This window comes from Hyposmocoma kahamanoa, unplaced genomic scaffold (assembly GCF_003589595.1).
Source record: "Hyposmocoma kahamanoa isolate Upper Pololo Valley unplaced genomic scaffold, ASM358959v1 93, whole genome shotgun sequence".
NCBI classification, from domain to species: domain Eukaryota; kingdom Metazoa; phylum Arthropoda; class Insecta; order Lepidoptera; family Cosmopterigidae; genus Hyposmocoma; species Hyposmocoma kahamanoa.
The window spans coordinates 14523172-14543705 of NW_020654810.1; the positions used below are offsets into that span (position 1 = coordinate 14523172).

At 36.9% G+C, this 20534-nt stretch overlaps 1 protein-coding gene across 1 annotated transcript in view; it reads right to left on the reverse strand.

Moving 5' to 3' along the window:
• The window catches only part of LOC113237208 (atrial natriuretic peptide-converting enzyme), a 28242-nt gene extending 7969 nt beyond the window's left edge, over positions 1-20273 (reverse strand). Inside the window, exon 1 of the mRNA XM_026473547.1 lies at positions 19987-20273. Coding sequence (XP_026329332.1) covers positions 19987-20055 — 69 coding nt within the window. The 5' untranslated portion in view covers positions 20056-20273. The remainder of the gene's footprint in view (positions 1-19986) is intronic.
• Between the last annotated feature and the right edge of the window lie 261 nt (positions 20274-20534).

The window sequence follows — 20534 nt, forward strand, 5'->3', positions numbered from 1 at the left end:
GGCGTGACGTGTATACCAAATTAAGTCGGCAATTGCTCTATTCGGAAAAGATCTATTGAATTATTGACTTTCAGCCTGCCGTCTTTTGTTTGTTCGACAGCTTTTGGAACTATGAATGAATCTCATCTCCTTTTGTGATCTCCACAGTCTCGACACGTATGCGCGTGGAAGTCTTAGTTGGCATGTTATGTAAGAAAATTGAAATATTTCAAACATTCATTTTTAACTAGGTTGCTTTGGTTTTCTTTGTAACTCAAATGTCGGCCCATCCATCAATATTACGTCGATGCATTGAACAATTTTACAATCTTTTCTGTGTTGCAATACTTCTAATTTTATCTTTTAGTAAATCGTTTTGAATAGTTGTTTAGCGTAGTTTCTGTAGATTGAAATTTTAGCTAAAGGTTATTCGTTTTGGTTTATTGTATTCCGTACACATAGTTTTGTGTTTGGTGGTCAAAGTTTTTGTCCTCTTTGTGGATTTGGGTCGTGTTGCGCTGTGTCTACGATCACGTCTTGGGAAGATATTAAGGTTAAATTATATGCTACACTTGTTTCTTCTGTTTTCATTGGTTCTTCGAAAGTAATGCTCAACTACACTAAGCAATAATTATGATATATAAAGTCATTTAATAATATTTACCTCTATCTCTTAATTACAGTGTTTCTTTACATAGCAAATGATTATGCAACATTCGTCACTCTATATACTTATCATATAAGGTTCGTATTTTCCGCAATTGAAAATTGATTTTAACAAACTATTACCAAATGTATTTACACTACACAGTAACAGTTGTTATTTTTGAAATTACCTACCCTACTATTAGATTATATCTTGGTAATGTCAATGTTTTTCAAAAACATTGCGGTCATTCTGCGATGTCGTAACTATATCAAAAACATTAAAATAACAACTTCCAGCGTATTTGATACTTTAAATGACAAGAAAGCCTTGTATAAATTGCCTTGTTGCGTCAACACCAGTGTATTGTATAGGTAAACTGAGCGAGTTGAATGCCAGTTCTAATAGACATAGGTGCTGCAACCGAGCTGCTTTGTAAGGCTTTCTTGGCCCTTTACACTCATATTAATCGTTTAAATAGCTTCGTTTGAAATTGTCTGTATTTATTTTCAATGGTATTATTTTTGATAGTTATTAATTTTACTGTTACACAACAATTAGAATAGAAATATATTGATCAATTATAGATTTCAGCAGGTATATCTCCTTATGGTGCCCAAGTATGAAAGTAAATAAGTAGTGAACAAGGGTACCGAAGGGTATCGACGAACTTACCTTTAGCCATTACGAATAACTACTTAGAAACATTTGTAGAGCTACTTATAACATAAGTAAAGCCACTTACTAAACATATTCGCACATTTCCACTAAATCATTATAAATAAAATACATATTCTCAAAACTTGTATTGCGTTTATTAACCCTCTATTTCTTTGCTAGCTGCTCCTGTCGTTATTGATTAGTTTAAAGATTCAAAGTAACTTTAATTGGCCTATCAACCCAAAAACCACACCTTTTTCTTTTTGAATAAGTTTCCCGTTTAATTTACTGAAGTGCAATAACCCCAATGTGCACATTTCCTGCCCTTATTACTCTACTAACCCTCGATCTAGGTACTTAACACAATTATTATCTAAAGTCAAAAGAAAGAAAGCTGAGAAAAACAACTCTAGTATACAGTAATAAATGTTATTTAAGACTATTTCTGCTTGAATAGACAACAAAATGACTGCTATTGCAGCGTTTCATTTGTAGAATACAAAGCTCGTGGCAAACTTGCAACATTACTGAGTTTAGTAACCTACGGCTGAGCGAAATAAAGCTTTGCTATCTTAAGTATGTTCCCTTTCGAAACAGTTCACGGCGCCGCAAATTGTCAAGAATTTAAAAGCAAATAAGACTAAAAAATTTGCAACCTAAACAGGCACCGCTAATCGCTCAATAGCTCGGGTACAACGCAAGAGCGCGACATGACTGTTATACAAAATGACATTTAGACACAAATACGTTAGAACAAAGAAAAATATTTTTAGGTCTTCTTGTTCCTACTCAGATACAAGGTTAAAATGTAAAAGTAATAAGAGCTTTAATGACACGATATAAATTACTTCAGTAAAATACGCACCGCAATAATGTAGGACAATGTTTAAAATATTTTTAATAGCTATGGCAGCTCAGCCGTTGCGGTTGCTGCTCAATTTAGGAGACAGATGGTTCGAATCCCCGATACCGCAAGTACCTTTAATTTCTAAGTTATGTACAGTTGTAAATGGTTTGTAGCAATACCTCTCGCTAACAGTAAAAGGAAACATTGTGATGAAACCTACGTGCCGAAGAAGATTCACAATCCTCGGAAAACTTGTAATGTCACCAAGGAGACCCGTGCCCAACAATTGAACGAATTTGACGGTGAACCCTTGTATCCGCAAGTATTAGACTCATACAGTACTTACAAAAAGATCCGACCATATTTTAGCTACCAATCATGGTCATGATAAGAAATAAATATGGATGGAATATAATTTTAAAATACTATAACACTGCCAATCCAAATTTTTTATATAGAAATAAACTTTTTTCCGGAAGTTTAACTTTGTTGCCGTCATAATTACAATCATCAGTTAAAATAAGGTTGCACCTTGCATGGATATGTCACTTATGTACAGTTTATTGCCCGATATCTTGATAGAGTTTCACAATAGCTCTATTAGATTAGAATTTATCTTTTATGTCCCTTTCTGAAATGTAAGAACGATGGCGAGTACGAAGGATGTCTTTGTCTATTTCAATTAAGTAAGTATTCTTACTGCTTGATTCGCTGCAGCTGTCGTCAGACAGCGCGCGTGCTACAGCGGCGGGTGCGGGGCGCGCGGCTGCGGCTGCACTTGTCGCAGCGCGACTTGCGACCTACATCAGCTCACGTTTTTGCTCAGCAACCGCTTCAACAAAGCCGAGCTCCGACCACTAAGCACGCTGTCAACCTTTTCGCCAGTTTCTATTAAGATCTCTAACTTCACAATGCGAACGGCTCACTTTCGCTCCAACCGTTTTACCGATAATAAATAGCTTACTAGCTGTACCCACTAATTTAATGTAAATATTGGCCTCAGAGATGCGTGGTCGTTAAAATCACGTATTTAATACTTTCAACCTTATGAAAAGATGTTAACTGAAATAATAATTTCACGGTTGCTCCGTAGTTTCGAGGTCACCGCGCACGATATCTCACGTAGAGTATAAACACGGGGCAGGCAATTATGTAGCTACATTTAAAATTTAACGCTCTATTCGATTTTATGGAATTTAAGGAAATTATCGAATACATGACCATATGCTGAGAGGAAGGAAAGCGAAGAGTTAATTAATTACCGTGGACGTGATGTGAAAGTTTGCACTAAAGTTCGCTAAACAATATATCAAAATGGTCATTAGTTAAGACGATTTAAGTCCGATACTAAACGTTGTACGTTAAACATTCAAGTTTAAGTTTTTTAATGTAAAACTAGGTAACAACATTATGTTAATACATTAAAAACCTCTTATTTTAATTTTAGTTACATTTCTAAACACTACAAAAAACGTCATGTAATTTTACACAACACGTCATTATTATTTCAATAGCTGCGAAATAAGATTATGGAAATTACACTCTCTAATCGGCTATACAAACTTTCCCAGCTATCTGTGCTTCTCTATCTACAAAAAGAAAAAGATGCGGTGTGGCATTATCTAGGTGATGAAGATGAATAAGAATCAAGTTGTGATTATCTCACGAGATATTAAATCTAATAAATCTGAGGCGACCGCGATCATACCATTTGCGGGTCAGTTCACACAAAGATCCATTATTTAAGTGTATAATGTAATCATAACGATAAGTGCAATTGAGTTTGTTTTACTACAGTTCTTTTAACTCGCAAATATGTTGCAAGGCTTTTTGTTACTTTCATTTTCATGTCATAAGTAATTCATTTTTATAAAGCTAACAAAATGATTACGTAAGTTTGTATTCATCTATTCAACTTTTAATAGTTTTTCGTTTGTGACTTTTGGTGCGTTGAATAAAAAATATTCTCTATTTAATTTTTAATAAAATAATGTTAAGCGTTTTGATCACATTGAAAATTGAAATTGTTTTCATTGCATAATTAGATAACAGTTGACATTAACGTTCGCCTTATTTATTAATCGGAAGAACCAATAATATATAATTTTTTGTTTGTAAACAACTATTTTACGTATCAATAATACAGATAGAGATTCCTTTAATCTACAAACTTTTTTTCTAGAATAAGTGTCTTGACTAAAAATCAAGAATCGTGAATCGGAAATTGAGATTCACAATGTGACTGTTTAGTTTCAGTTTTAGAAGGTCATGATGTGAACTTTTACAGCTTGTTCACCTTGCGCCAAAGGTTTCGCAACACATTATTTCTCGATGTTCCTTTATAATATGGTAAAGATAACGAATATGGCTTAAATAAAAATTTCTCGTTCAAATCTAGACAATTTTCTCGCAAAAAGTATTAGTTGGCCCTTCACTGGCTGCTTGCGGACAAAAAAAATAAAAGCCTTATGCAACCATCCTACGTAAAAGAGAACGTTTTCTTTATTAAAACGTCAATAAATTCAAAAATTATATGGTACAAAAACATCAAGTCACGTTATGAACAACGATATAAGATTTTATGTAAATCAAATAAAAAAAGGCGAAATCGTCATTTCCCGACTGAAATATTAGACCATCATTGATTTTCAAAACGCCATTGTAAAAGATTGTAAACATTTTATTAAAAATGAAAGTTACAATGGTTACTTTTTTACCAAATTGCCAAAGAGCCATTATGGAAATCATTGATCGGGGATTCAGAATGTTCTTTTAACGTAGAGCGTTGATGAAAATCTGCATACAAATGTGTTTGTTTTAAATAAATACCGGTAAAAACACAAAGTACTGCCACATTACCTATTTCTTCCGCCAAGTAGTAATGTGAGCATTGCTGCACTGCGTTCTGCATTGCTTTCCGGTTTATATAAAACTAAGGGTGCTGGTGACAGGCACATGGGTCCTAAGTTATATGTGACGGGCGCAGTGTGTGTCAGATCGTGGTCAGATCTTTGCGATTTGTGTCAGATCTAGGAGTAGCACTGCAGCTGTAATGGGTAGACGTGTCGCTTACCACCATGTGCATGACTTGTCTTGTTCGTCTTGTCGCTTGGTATCCTAAAAAAATATACGTATCACTCCAGTACCCGGGTCTGTTAGGAGTATCTCAAATTTCCACATACCTAAAAGTACTATTTTATTAACGAATTGTTCGACTTGTCTTATTACTTCTTTAACTGCCTCCGTGGCCGAACGGTTACCATGCCGGACTGCCACGCAGAGGTCCCAGGTTCGATTCCCGGCCCGGGCGAAATATTTGTATGACCTACATTTATTTCTCTCGTGAGTTTGGGTGTAATTTGTGTCTATGTGTGTGTCCATGGCACCCGCGACACAGGGTTTCCCTAATGCGGGGCTATGTTGAGTGTGTGCGTTATTATTATTATATTTATTTTAAACTCTCGCCTCTCCCAAGGCCTAAAAGATTATTATTATTATTATTATTATTATTATTACCATTCAAAAGACGTCAACGGTATTACTTCCTTTGGAGTACATTAAATATGAACCCCAACGGAAGTACATAATTTAAAAAAAGGAAAAAAATACTAATAATAAGATATTTATTTTATTTACGTATAACATATATTTTAATTCCTATCTGTTAAGCACTTGATTCCTGTTCACATGTTATACCTACATAAAAAAAAACTAAAACAATACACTCACATAAAACAATTTACGTATGCATATGTATAAAAGATAATTGAATAAACTATTATGACTTTCAATTTGGTACTAACGTTGATAATATCAAATACGTCTCTCTATTATGCTGCTGTCATGCTGAAAATAACGAACTTAATGTTCTACTACGTCCTCTTTCACGTCAAAGTGAGTATATCTCTAAAAATAAAAGCAACTGCGAAAAAAATATCACATTCAAAGGGGTGCGTATGGTATCATATAAATATTATTATCCTAAGATTTATTGGCATAATTTCATTAAATATAAACTTATTTTATATTATAATGCACTTAATATACACTTATAACAAATGTTTAATACAAAGTTATATGCTATAATTTCATTATCGACAATAAGTCATTTATTATTGTCGAAAATGAAATAACACTCATTCGTCAGCTCATAAAACAAATTAATCTAAATTTCATTTCACCTAACGCCTAATTGTTTACTAACAATTATTTTGTTTCATAGCGAACAAACAAGAATGAAGAAACGTGTACGGAAATACAAACAAGTTAGCTTCTGATTCTTCTGCTTTTTCATGTTCTAACTTAATCTAACCTACTAAAGGTGGGGCACATTTTGACGTTTACATCTTACACCTTAAAAAAACCTAATCTTTAACGAAAGTACATTATTTAAGATTTGTCACAACAGACGAGAATTGCTCTACCTCCATACCCCAGGTTTTAGATTACATTCTAGTTTCGGACAGATAAGCATCACGGCGACTTCACTCGTCGAATCGGGTTTAATTATAAAAAAGTATATTACACTTCGTAAAAATTATCTACTTATGTAAAAAGAGCTTTACATAAATTATTCTTATGAAATGTGAATATTATACGAACGAGACTTTTATCAAAATTTGAGTTATAGGTAGTGTATATAGGGTCGTATTCGAGAACTCTACTCAATACTCAAGTCAGGACTTGAGTATTGCAGTGAGCACTGAAAATCATACTCAAGTCCTTGCCATTAGGGTCGTATTTCCAGTGCTTGAAATCATACTCAAGTCTGCTCAAATCCTGACTTGAGCATTGAGTAGAGTTCTGGAATACGACCCATAGTCTAAGTACAATGAGCCCGAGCTGTAGGTATATCAAATAAAATTATTTTATTTTTATTTTCGTGGATAAGAGGCGCAACCCGTTCAAAGTCTTCACGCTAGTACATATCGTTGATCACATTGTTTTTTTACAGACGCATCAGGAACGATAAGGCTTCTTATAACACCGGGGCTTTAAGTATTCACAATAATGATTAGCAGACATGTTTAGAAGTACAAAAACAGCTCTTCTTCAACATAACACAACTTCTGACGTCTTATTATAAAGCTCTTATTATAGAAATGAATTTGAATCTCAAGTGTAAAGATATCCATAAAGGAAGTTGTGGCCGTCAAAGAAATAGTCTGCCTTCGTAGATTTTTTGTAACTCTTGAATATAAGCACATTTTCTTTAAGTATAAAGTCGAATTAACTATAACAAACAGTTTTGTAATTGTAGCTGTATCCAATGATTAGTGAAAAACTGTGAAACATGTTAATTTCTCTACCGGAACACTACAATACAAATGTTCCACGGAATTTTAAAATCAATTAGGCTGTTGGCGCAGGTGTTAAGTTTTATTAAATAAGATGGTCAGTGGACACGACCCGAATCAAGCTGTGCCGTTACACTCGCTGACACACTTATCGCGATCTCAGCTGATTCTCCAAAAAATCGTATAGTTCTATTGACTTTATCTCTTATTACAAATGGTTAGTCATTCGGAAGATTCGTCACAAACTAACAGGTGTCTGTGGCTAATTCCAATGTAGCTATTTTCCAGTCAGTTTTGTGGATTTGGTAAAAGATATATTTATTAATGGCCATGTATAAACCGAGAAGATAAATTGGAATATCTTGAAATATTGTTTTGAACTGAAACTCAATCTTGCATAAACCCTGCCGGAATGATATCCTACTGTTAGATAGAATAGGTGTTGACCATGTATTGACTCTACCAATGGAATTATTTATATTGTAAAACGAAATACTATACGCGGGTTTCGCTTGATTAATGTTTCTTATTCGTTCTAGTTCTCCGGAATGCCCTACTTTTTGGGATCTTATGTTATATAAGGCTTGATTATAGCCTACCTAACCCTATAATTTAGTACCTAACTAGTTATGAGTCACGAGAAAGACAGAACTTAATCTTTCTTTTAATTAGCTTAATGCAATTCATTAAAATATGTTCCATTCATTTATGGAAAAAAATATCTCTCTTTCGATTGTGAACAAATAATCGTCGGCTAACCGTTGACGAATTATTTACTGTCTTACAACAGAATTCAAATTGAGTTAAAATGAAGTATTGTGCTTTTAGTAGGTATGAACTATATACATCAAAATTTAATCAAAATTGAATTATTTTATGGATTATTCCGTATATTATTTGCCATATTACTTATATGCGCCTATTATTTATACTTATACACTGTGACCTGAAACTCGACACATTCCGTCGAAGGGGTGTAAGAAGACTTGATTTGAAACAAATTTAGTCATGTGATACGCTGTCCAAAAATGAGTACTTTCGGAGATATTGAAGATTTTAGGTTTCTTGTTAAAAATCCGGATTTTTAACGTAATTTTTTTTTTCTAAAATGTTTATGTCTATTTCGTATTTGTTTTCGCTTTATCTGGTAGTTATTGAATCAAAGTTATTGTTTAATAACAATAGGGCACGAAAGAACTGTTAAATTAACTATGGTGTTTTTAAAAATGATAAAGAGATACTTAAAAATAACACTTTTTACTTACTAAATGGGGAGCATTATAAAAAAATGTATGGAACGATGTGTACAATTTTTTTAAATGAAATATAAGTGCGCATTTGACCTCCATCTCACCTGATGCAAAATGACGATGAGGTCGACGATGGAGCATGCACACCTAAATAATGTCTATTTACTCTCGCCTTGAAAAGACCCAAATTATAACGTTCAGGGCACAAGTCTGCAGGAAGGGAATTCCACTCCGTAGCCGTTCGCCATATAAGTGTGGAAGCATAACACTTCGTGCGAATCTTTGGAATATCCATAACATAGGGTTGGAATTTTGGCCATGGATTCAATGTATCTGCTGAAGTTCAAATTGAACGACAGGTCCATTCCATGTAGCTGGAGATAGTCGGCTATCAGTATGGATATATCACGCAAAGTCGGAGTCAGCTCAAATCGAGAATAGACACGCCCGCGTTTTGGTAGCGTTAAATTTGACAAGATCGGCATTGCCCCAGTCGGAGACTGACTGGAGTGTCAAATCTAAACGGCTAACCATGCACTCTCGACAAGACTGGATTTCTTCTCCACTGACCCTTGAATTGGTCAAGTACCTATCTACAACTGTGTTGTAATCAGCATACACAAAGGTACCTGGAATTAACGTATCATTGATACGCAGCAGAAAGAGAGTTACAGACAGTACGGAACCCTGAGGAACTCCGGCTATATCTATCATCATATGTTCGGAAGAGTAGCCTTCTAAGAAAACTCGAATCGAATGTTCGCTCAAGAAACCCGAGATCCAATTGCAAAGGTCAGCGGGAAGACCATAAGAGTGAAGCTTACTTAAAAGGCTTGCTTGCCAGACCCTGTCAAAGGCTTTAGAAATGTCCAAAGACACTGCAAGTGGTTCGCCTTGCTTTTCTATAGCCTCGCTCCATATGTGACAGGCATGCACAAGAAGATCCCCAGTAGACCGCCCTCGTCGGAATCCATAATGGCGATCATTGAGGAGGTCGTTGTCTTCAAGGTACGATAGGAGACGGTTGTTGAGTACATGTTCCATAGACTTGCAGAGTATGGAAGTGACTGAGATAGGTCTAAAGTTGACTGAGTCAGCTCTACTTCTCTTTTTTGGCACAGGTTGTACGTTTGCAAGCTTCAACGACCTGGGAACTACACCAGTCTCAAAGCGGGTCAGGCATGTGAGAACAGGAGACAACTCAGGCACACAGTTACGCAGGACTATTGCTGGAATTCCACTAGCTTTATTCACGTCTAGATTTCGCACAGTTCTAAGTACCTCTTTTTGGCGTATGTGAACTGGCGCCATAGTGCAGCCAGACTGAGGTAAAGTAGGTGGTAGGTTTCCTGTGGCATTCAGATGCGAACTCTTTGCAAAGAGTGAGGCAAAGAGATTCGCCTTCTCTTCCGCATTATGAGCCAGCGAGCCATCCAGCCTCAGCAGAGGTGGCAAAGATGGGCGACAAAAGTTAAATCGACCGCTTTGGCCAGGGACCAAAAGGATTTGCTGCCTGCTGGATAAGAGGCAAGCTTGGCCCTTTTGCGGCGCACATGGTCGAACTTGGCCCTACGTAAAACGCTTTTGCACTTCTTGGCGGCCATATTAAAAGCTTTCTTGGAGATTTGTGTAGTCGAGCATCTGCCCAAGCTTGGTACGCGGACTGTTTATGTGCTTCAGCACAACTACAATCAGCGTTAAACCATGGACGAGCTTGGGGTCCATTGGGTACATCAAAGTATGGTATGTAATACTCCATACCCAAACGCAAGACCTCGACTACAGCATCAGCACAGCTCGACGAGTTTCCTGAAGTAAAGCACGCCTGTCAGGGATATAACGCAAAGAAATGGCGCATTTCGTCCCAATCTGCTAACTTGTATTGCCACACCCGTCTCATACCACTATGGCCCTGATCGGGCGGGGAATATACGGATACAGTTTTCATCAGACAATGGTCCGAAGTACCCAGTGGGACATCCACAACCACAGAGTATCGGTCCGGATCTGTTTTCAGCAGAAGGTCCAAGCAATTAGCCGTATGCGATTCAACATCTAGTATCCTAGTGGCGCCACTGACAGGCTGGGATAGGCTTAGCGTTAACGCAAGTTTACGCGTCTCTCTCACAGCATGGTCGGTCTTCTGGTATAGGTACAACCATTCTTGATGGTGTGCATTAAAGTCCCCCAGAATGACTAGCGCCGCCAGGTACCTATGCTGAATCTCATCAGACGTCTCACTCAGATATTGGAACAGCTTGGTCGTCTCCTGATCTCTACTGTGCGATCGGTAAACACAGCAATACACTGTTTGTGTTACTCCTGTGTTTACCAGAAGCCACAAAACAGAAAAACTCGGTGCCTCAAGATTCTTGAGATGCTTGACACAGATGTCATCGCGAACGTACACACAGACTCCGGCACAAGGTACGAACCTGTGCTCCAGAGTATTCTGGAGCACAGGTTCTGGGTGTATACTCGGGTATACACCCGGGATAGCTGAGGTACGCTGCATCAGTCGGACATCTGATGTCTGATATGACGTCTCTGTGCGGAACAGCAGCTGCGGTTGGTCGGTTTCAAGGTGGTAGTGGACCTACCACCGAGATCGAGATTTGAGTGCAGACATCGGATGTTAGTGAGGTGCACTTTTAGTGAGTTAGTTAGCACAAATTGCTTAAAGTACTTTCTTGTATTGTTACCTATTTAAAAAGGTACTAATGTTAACTACAATGTGAAGGTTTCTAATACAACAGTGCAGAAAATAGTGAACAGAGTGCGAGTTTATTACTGATTTTACGGTAACGTAATTATTAGAAAGAAAATGATAAAGACATATTTACATTTAACAATCAATGACGTTTGTTAACTCAAAGTCATTGACTTACAATTAAAGTCAATGCTCAAAGTACATTTTTTAACTAAAATAACTTAAATTTCACTTATTTCAATACCTAAGCTTTATTGAAAGTCCTGGTCAAAATGCGAACCTCGGTTCGTAATACATGCTCGTAATCCTTTGCGCACTTGAGTTTTTGTCACCCGCGATGTTATTGTTGCCTTGATTTGTCCAGTTGCGTCAATTATCTGCCTAAGCTCGTCTATTGAATTTATGGGCGTTTCATACACTAAACTTTTCATACACCCTCATAAGTAAAAATCTCACGACGTTAAATCCAAGGTCAAGGATTCGGCCCTCGGCCAATCCAACGGTCTAGATAATTTGTGTCTAGCCATTGTCGCACACCCAGGCGGAAGTGAGCTGAACAGCCATCGTGCTGGTAAATCATATTAGACACTGTCCTAACGGGTACATCTTCCAGCAATAGCAATCTAAATGATCCCTTAAAAAATTTTTCATAGGTCTCTCCATTTAAATTATCAGGGAAAAAATAAGGCCCAATTGAATCTGTCAATGATTCCCATCCAGACGTTTAGGGAAAATCTTTACTGACAGGATTTTTTTTCATGGGTTTTCACCTTTTTGGGCCCATAAATGTGCATTGTGATAATTTGGGATTCCGTTGCGATCAAACTTGGATTCGTCTATCCATAGAATTCTTCTAAAAAAAATTTTCCATATCGGTATTGATCATAAAACGGCAAAAATCAAGACTTCTTGCTGGATCTCCTTCCTCCAGTCCTTGCACCGGAGTGTAGTGGTACGGGTACAGGCCAGCGGTATGAACAGTGAACCACACTTTCAATTGTGTTGTGCCAAGTTGCCTGGTTACCATCCTAGTAGAAGTTGTAGTGTTTCTTCTAACAAGCTAATATTTCCTCTTCCTCCTCTGGAAAATAAACGGGAGGCCTACCACCATCTATGTGCCTTCTGCTGTTGTTGAAGCTGTGGCGGGCCTCAAGCGCCTGTACGTACCAGGAAACACTTTCTCATTGGTACACGACGACTAGGGTAGCGTCACATGTAGTCCCTTCGTGCCGCAGCTGCATCACCATCACAAAAACCGTAACAGACCAAAATGTCAGCGTATTCTTCGTTCGTATACTCAGACATTTTATCACTGACATAAACAGGAAAAGTTAGAACAGTAAAATGCAACGATACGTCCGCACTCACGAATAGTTGCAGCTAAACTTTGATAAAAAAGAAATGAAACTGAAAATCGCGATTTTTAATAAAAAAAAACCTAAAATCTTCAATATCTCCGAAAGTACTGATTTTTGCCCTGTCCTAAGATATCACGTGACTAAATTTGTTTCAAATTAAGTCTACTTTCACCCCTTAGAAGGAATGTATCGAGTTTCAGGTCAGCCAGTAGGTATATTACTTATATGCGCCTTTGACTAGCGGGTTAACTGATTGATTCACTTACGATATTACTTTATTTATAAACACGCTTCTGCACAGGTATTCTTGTTCTATACACTTTGAGAGTGCAGTATAATAATGCGTATAGGTTGTTGATGGGACTGCCGCGGCACTGTAGCGCATCTGGTATATTCACAGCGGCGTGCACTGATGGCTTTCATGCCGTCATTACAAAAAGAGTAGCTTCCCTATGGCGATGTTTGCGCGGAGGCTCCAACAGCATCCTGGCCAATGTGGGAAATAGCTTGTGCTGACCCATTCAAACCCACTGGACAAACCTACATGTAAGAAACTATACTTCGTGATACATTATTATTATTACTATTTAATCGAGTCTAGTTTTTATTTTTGTTTTCTTTGGTATTTATTGATTTAATTTCATTTGTATTTAATTAAATTTTTTATTTTATTTATTTAATTGTTTAATGTGTGTGCGCGCTTTATAATTTTAGAATTTTGTATAATAATATGGTACTGGTCCTCACAAATATAAATGTCAGAGTCGACACGCTAAGAACAAGAAGATGTAATATTCCGAAATAAATAATTTTAATTTGAATTGAATTCGAATTACACACGAATTTCGAACCTTAAGTAACCCTAAACTAACCTTGTAAGTCATTGACCTACAAATTGTAGGTACTTAGAAATAAAGTGTTAAATCACAGGTGAAACGAATGTCACCCTGAACAAGATTTTATTTTAATCGTTATTGAGCATGCTGACCAACTCGATGATGCTGACAAATCAAGATCAAAAATCATTTATTCAATAGGTAAAATAAATTTACATCAAAACGTCATTTTTTGAAATATTGCTCATTCGCTGTGCTGACTTTCCTAAGAAGAACAAGCAAGAAATTCTAGGGCAGGCTCTTTTCAAATTAAATTAAATACTATGCATATAGCAATGTCGTCTTTTCATACGTCTTTATCTGACACGTAGTCTTCAGTTTTGTAATATGATTTTTCAATTAGATACTTTTAATGTAAGTTTTAAACTCAGGAAATGACAATCTTAATATATGTATATACCTACTTATGCTCCGGAATCTTATTGTAACAACGTATACAATTCCCCATAAAAGAATCGTTTACCTTCGTTAAACGAAGTCGAGGTACCATGAGATTGGACTTAGTTCTAAGGTTAATACTGTTGTTAAGTACCAACACATCCAAGTAAAATTGTATTTGCCCAACACAATAACAAAAGTTGTTGCAAGATGAGTCAAATGCATGTGTAGGACTCCAGTGGGCCGAAAGAAGAAGCACCTTGTTGCACCCACGTCCTTTAACACTAAGGTAAGACAATGTAGGCTGTTGAATAATATGACAATGCTTGTAATGAATGAATTCTGTGAACTTCGAATTACCTACACGTACTACTCAATACAAAAGGAACGGAAACATATCTTTATACCATTCAATACGTCGTAGCAGCGTTTTAATTGACGTGAAAAATAAATAGTTGGCATGTACTCGTATCTAAATAATGGACGTCTTATGAGTGCTATTAGTGTACTTATTTATACTAATACGCGTATGAAACATTTTACAACCGGTTTTTTATTGATTCTTGGTTCTTTATATGTTCATTGACGGATTTACTTTAAGAATCAAAACGCGTTCGGGAAATTTAACGACTCAAGTATATTTTTATTTCGGTGTAAGTGTCATGTGACTTCTTGAACTCGTACCCTAGTTGGTATAATAAGGCCACAAGTGATCATACGTCAAAGTGCTGTTTTATCACATGAAACTCATAAAAGTAATACGAACTCATCATCATCGTATCAACCGGAAGACGTCCACTGCTGAATATAGGCCTCCCCCAACGATTGCCAGACTTGCCGGTCTAACGCGACGTGCATCCATCGGTTACCCGCCACCTGTCCATCTTGTAGGGGAACGGCCGGCCCCCTAATACGAACTACATAAAACAAATTATATATCCTCCTATTTAAACATAAAAAGTTATCGACAAATTTAATTCGTAGAATCTTTAAAATTCTCTCCAGAAAATTGTCATTTCGGACATGTGACCTTATTATATATTACCTTATTACGTAGAGCTATTTATTTGGTTTATATTGAACCAAAAGGGGGAATCGGGGCAGATTCATACACTTTTTTTTAACTTCAATTTTGGGCTACTAAATGAAATTATAATTAATATTTTTACTACTTAAGAGATAAACATTAGTCATTTAATATTTTTTTCATAAATAGCATTGAATAATAGAAAAATTTTGATTTTAACAAAAAATGGGAATTGTCCAATTCTGCCACTTGTGTGGTACTTTCATATATCGCTTGGGGTACTTTGATGTGTGAATCAAAGTAGTGTGCCATTACTGGTTGCCAAGTATTATCAGCACTAGGTAATCAACTTATCATAAAGTATGCCGCTATATGTGCCTCAGCTAGATCAAGACTTCTTTCTAGGGCACCATTTGAAAAGGGTTCTTTGTAATGTAGTCTTGGAAGTAGAAATACAGGAGCAAGAGCTGACTATAGCACAAAATGTCACTAGTTCACCTCTTTACAATAACTTGTTGAAACAGTTTTACATTTTTCGTACAAAGTAATTAATAGGAGCACTTTGATACGTACCAAACTGTCCCACTCATTAATGTATAAAAGTACCCCACCAGCCAGTTTAGAAAAAAAACATATTTAATAAAAATCTTTATAAATATATTCCCTCAAAGTCACCCTGTATTAAGACATCAGGGCCCTGATTTTAATTCAAACCGGAATCGATCCGATCGGGTAGCCCATCCGCAATATTATACGCCTCGACTTGGAAAAGACGTAGTTTCCGATCGGGAAAAGCAATCAAAATCTTGCTGCATGTTCTGTAAAGTGAACAAAACTGCAGTGCACTCGTTGTTGCATGTTGCTTATTTTTTTTGTCAATTACTGAGAAAACACTTTGTGACCTGTCGCATGTCTGTTACTCACACGTACAAAGGCACGTTTTAGTATTATCACATCTAATATTATGTTTCAAGGTATGGAGATAATGCGTATGGTGTATGAATGTGCCCCCTGTATCAAACTGCCCCGCTTCCCTTTAACCATGAAAATCATACCTAGCGAAAGGTTTATTAATGAGTACCTACACCTAGTTTAGTAGCACTAGAGTTCCTCGTGATAAAGAGTTCGTCCAGGGAAGTACCGCCACCTTACTTACTTCTGCCGCCAAGCAGTTATGTGAGCATTAATGCTTTCCGGTTTTGAAGGGTAAAGGGTGCTGGTGAAATTACAGGTACATGGGACTTGTCAACTTATGTCTCAAGGTGACGGGCACAGAGGCAGAGCCGATGTGCGATTTAAAGCTCTGAGTGACACTGCAACTGTTATGGACAGCTGTGTTGCTTACCACCAGGCACACGACTGGTTCGTCCTGTCACTTAGTGTCATAAAACCTACACCTATAATACGCAACGACCCACCGCTCTTATCTACTGGATCTTTCTTATCTCCCTGAAAATTTCTAGAAGAAGTTTATTATGTATATACTCATACAAGCTTCGCTTAGTTCTATTAGAGACATGATTATCAAATGTTTACTTAGATACATTTTATTAATATACGTACTGCAATACGTGATCTTTAATCTGGCGTTTTATGAAAATCAGTTTCACTACTACTCTAATCGAACACGTTTTATAACATTACACTTTGACATCACGGCATTTAACTATTACGTGAAGTCACCAATAAATATTTTAGTTGTAACTAGTTATGAAGATATATAAGGTAGATTAATAACAACTTTCTTATTAGACATTCATGACAAACTTACTAATAAAGATGCAGCTGTACAAAGGTCAATTTGAAGGTGGTACTACAAGGTCTCTTAAAAAAGTCGTACAAATGGTGCTTCCAACGTCGGTGATTTTTTACAAACTGACAAACCACGGGTGCTACTATAGATAACACCGTGAGATTGCATTTTAAAAACGTTCAACGGCTTTTAGTAGTTTTCCGGTTGAACTAAATTAAACGTAGTACAGATATTTACCTGAATTCATAGTTACGAAATCTTCTAATTTGCCCTATGTACACACTAGCCTACTTTAGAACTACTTAATTAACATTGATTATCCATAAAAAGTCACTGCGCAGTAATTTTAATTCAGTTATAGAATATATTTACATCGTAAAGCGTTGATAAAAACTTTACACTCAACTTTAAAAAAAAATTAACACGGTCCTTACAAGTCGTTACTTCCCGTTTGAAATTATTATACAAGTCGTGATTTTGTGAAAGACGTCAACTGCGTTTGAATTAACATCGTTGAAAGTTGTCATACTACACTACACAACAACTAAGTGTTACTTATTTGGTCGGTATAAAAATTTTGAACCTCAAAGCGCGAAAAGAGTTTTTGTTCATTAGGATACTTCCTGCTCTAGATAAAACTAGTTCGATTTCTAAGTCCGTGACGGCGTCGGTGTCAAATTGCCTTTAATACTTGTGTCTCTCATACGAGGTAGACACTACCAATAAGTGAGAGGCGACCGCAAGCGGCTAAGCAAGGACAGAAAACATGCACGGAATCTATGCGAGACTTAACTTCCTGCTCACGAATATAAGACCAATGTGACATACTTGGACCCGCCAGTTGTGAAGTTGAGTACATAAATAAACAATTAGCTGCTATCCGTATGTACATACATAACTTTGCTGTTAGAAGACAATACCCTTTGTAAACGACACTTACAAAGAAAAATCGTTCTACTAAGCATATTGTGTTATTCATAGCCAAGATTAATATTATGTGTGTTTTTGTTTTAGTAGTATTATGTATGTTTCTAAACGATTTATTTTGCTCAGAGCAGTTTATCATACTTTACCCTGAAATATAAGATTAACAGAAATTCAATTAGTAACTTGTGTTCCCGTTTCCCGTGCTATATTGCACATCAATATATTTATGAATACAATTACTGCAAGTCGTTTTATATAGGAGGGCTCATCGCGTCCTGACCCATGACGGCGACGTAATTACGTCCGTTATTCACTTAAATAGGTAGGGTCAACTTGAAAAGAATCGGACGCTTTTCCTGAGCTGAACAAAATTAGTGAAATAAACACCGAGTACAACAAACCTAATAAAATTAATGTTTATTCAAAAAGGCATCTTATTATGTGATGCGCTGTACACATACCAAATTAAAATATAAGTATAAATATAAATTTTGCGTTATTTTATTTATTTATTTAGAGACATCATCAGCGCATACATAAAGTATAGTAAAGTAAGTGTTTTCAAAACACGAAGTGATGGGACGAAGAAGTTGTGGGCCTAGTAGTAAGCGACATGCCAGTCCATAACAGTTGCAGTGCCACTCAGAGCTTTAAATTTTAAAGGTCTTAGGGGCCCTGCTACTGCGCCCTTCACCCTGAGACATAAGTTGACAAATCCCATGTGCACTTAATTTCACTAGCACCCTTACCCTTCTAAACTGGAACGCAGTAACGCTCACATTACTTTCTGCTCGGTGGCAGTACTTCCCTGGACGAACTGTTTCACAAGAAGCTCCACTGTTACTAATTTTTGTGTACAGTATCTTATGCCATCACAGGCGTACACAGCAATTACGCTAAATAACATGTGATAACAGATAACATCTAGGTTTTTAATATACATACAAAATAACACAAAATAAGAAAAACTATTATCTAAAAGACACTACTGGTACGAGCTCTTATAACACAATCAATAACACTTATTTTATTACACTTAAAAATCATTGAACAGAACACAACCCTCAGAAGTCGTTACTTTTCATTTGTACGTAATAACTATGGGCCGTGATTTCGTGAAAGATGTCAACTTCAGTAACAACAGAGTTCCTTGTGAAAGAGTTCGTCCAGCGAAGTACTGTCGTCACCTTGCCTATTTCTGGCGCCAAGCAGTAATGTGAGCATTACTGCATTCAAATTTTGAAGGGTAAGGGTGCTGATGAAATTTTTTTTAACACTGATAGCCCGGCGCGATAGCATAGCCGGCATAGATAACTACAAATTACACCCAAACTCACGAGAGAAATAAATGTAGGCCATATAAATATTTCTCCCGACCCGTAAATCGGACACGGGGTCTCTGCGTGGCAGTCCAGCATGGTAACCGTTCCGTCACAGAGGCAGTTAAATTTTTAATGTATAATTAATTTTTTTTTTATTTAAATTAAAAAAATTGCGGGCACATGGGACTTGTCAACTTATGTCTCAGGGTGACGGGCGCAGTGGCAGCGCCCCTCAGATATTTGCGATTCAAAGCTCTGTGTGGCACTGCAACTACAATGGACAGGCGCGTCGCTTAAAATCAGGCGTCCTGTCATTTTGTATCATAAAAAAAAACTTGGTTTGAGTTGACGTCGTTGAAAGAAAAGAAGAAGTCTTACTGCGGTAAAGGTCAAGATACGGGAACCGAAAATATCTTTCGCACTGGGTAACGTGAAAGCTTTCAGCAATCTGAGTCATCATTGGGTTTATGTTAAGCTTACTATAATGTAAAACCTTGCAGAGAAAAGTTAGGTCAAAAAATTGCCCACGAGACGCCAATTTCTGTAACTTGAAATGTGTTTATATACTGTGTAATACACTTAAGCATACTTAGTCAAACTTTTGTAATTTCATATTAACTATCAGCGGTTAAAGCTTTCGTATATCTAAGCATTAAATTAAGTTGCAAAACTTTATCGACTAATGCGTTACTCAAGCCAAGTTTATATTCAAATTGACGTCAATCATTTTGAATAACCATTGTCATATGTTAGTATCATAACGAATAATTACTACGTAATCAATGGAGTGAAAGCGATGAATTAAACTCGTACGCATAATGAGCTAAACACCATACAGTGTTACAATTCACTCAAAACAATAACAGCACAGTGAATCACAGGCGTGCGCGCATCAAATCAACGCCACAAACAATGATAGAAATCGAAGCAACTTACCTCTGATTCCCATAAATCTTTCACATTTCCTCGCGGCTTGCTCTCCTTCATACTTCCAGAGAACGTCATAGTATTATCCTTTGTTTAAGCGCTGTGCACTGCACTGTGACCGTAACGTAATTATTGTTAATAACACAGTTCACTATTCACGGGTTTATGAATGCACTATTTCATTTACCACTGTCGCTTTCGGTTATCTTTTGCCGGATCGCACAATCGTAAACATTGCGCCTTTGTTGTATAGAGCCGTATCGGTCGCGCGGTGAGCTCGCCAGGCAGGGGCGGAATGAACGCCTGCGATCTGCGCCTGCGCCGCGGTAACGGGCACGCACTACAGTTAACTTTCTCTCAGCCAGTCGCACGACCATAAGTTTAGCGCCAACGAAAGTCGCCACCGCAGCCTCGCGGGTCAAAGCCTTTATTAATATTCGATTCCAATTCTAAAACAATGCTATCTACACAACAATGTATCTATATAACGAGATGTAGTTTTTAATCATTTTTTTTTTTGTAATAGCAGACAAATGCCATTGCTTATAATTGCTCAA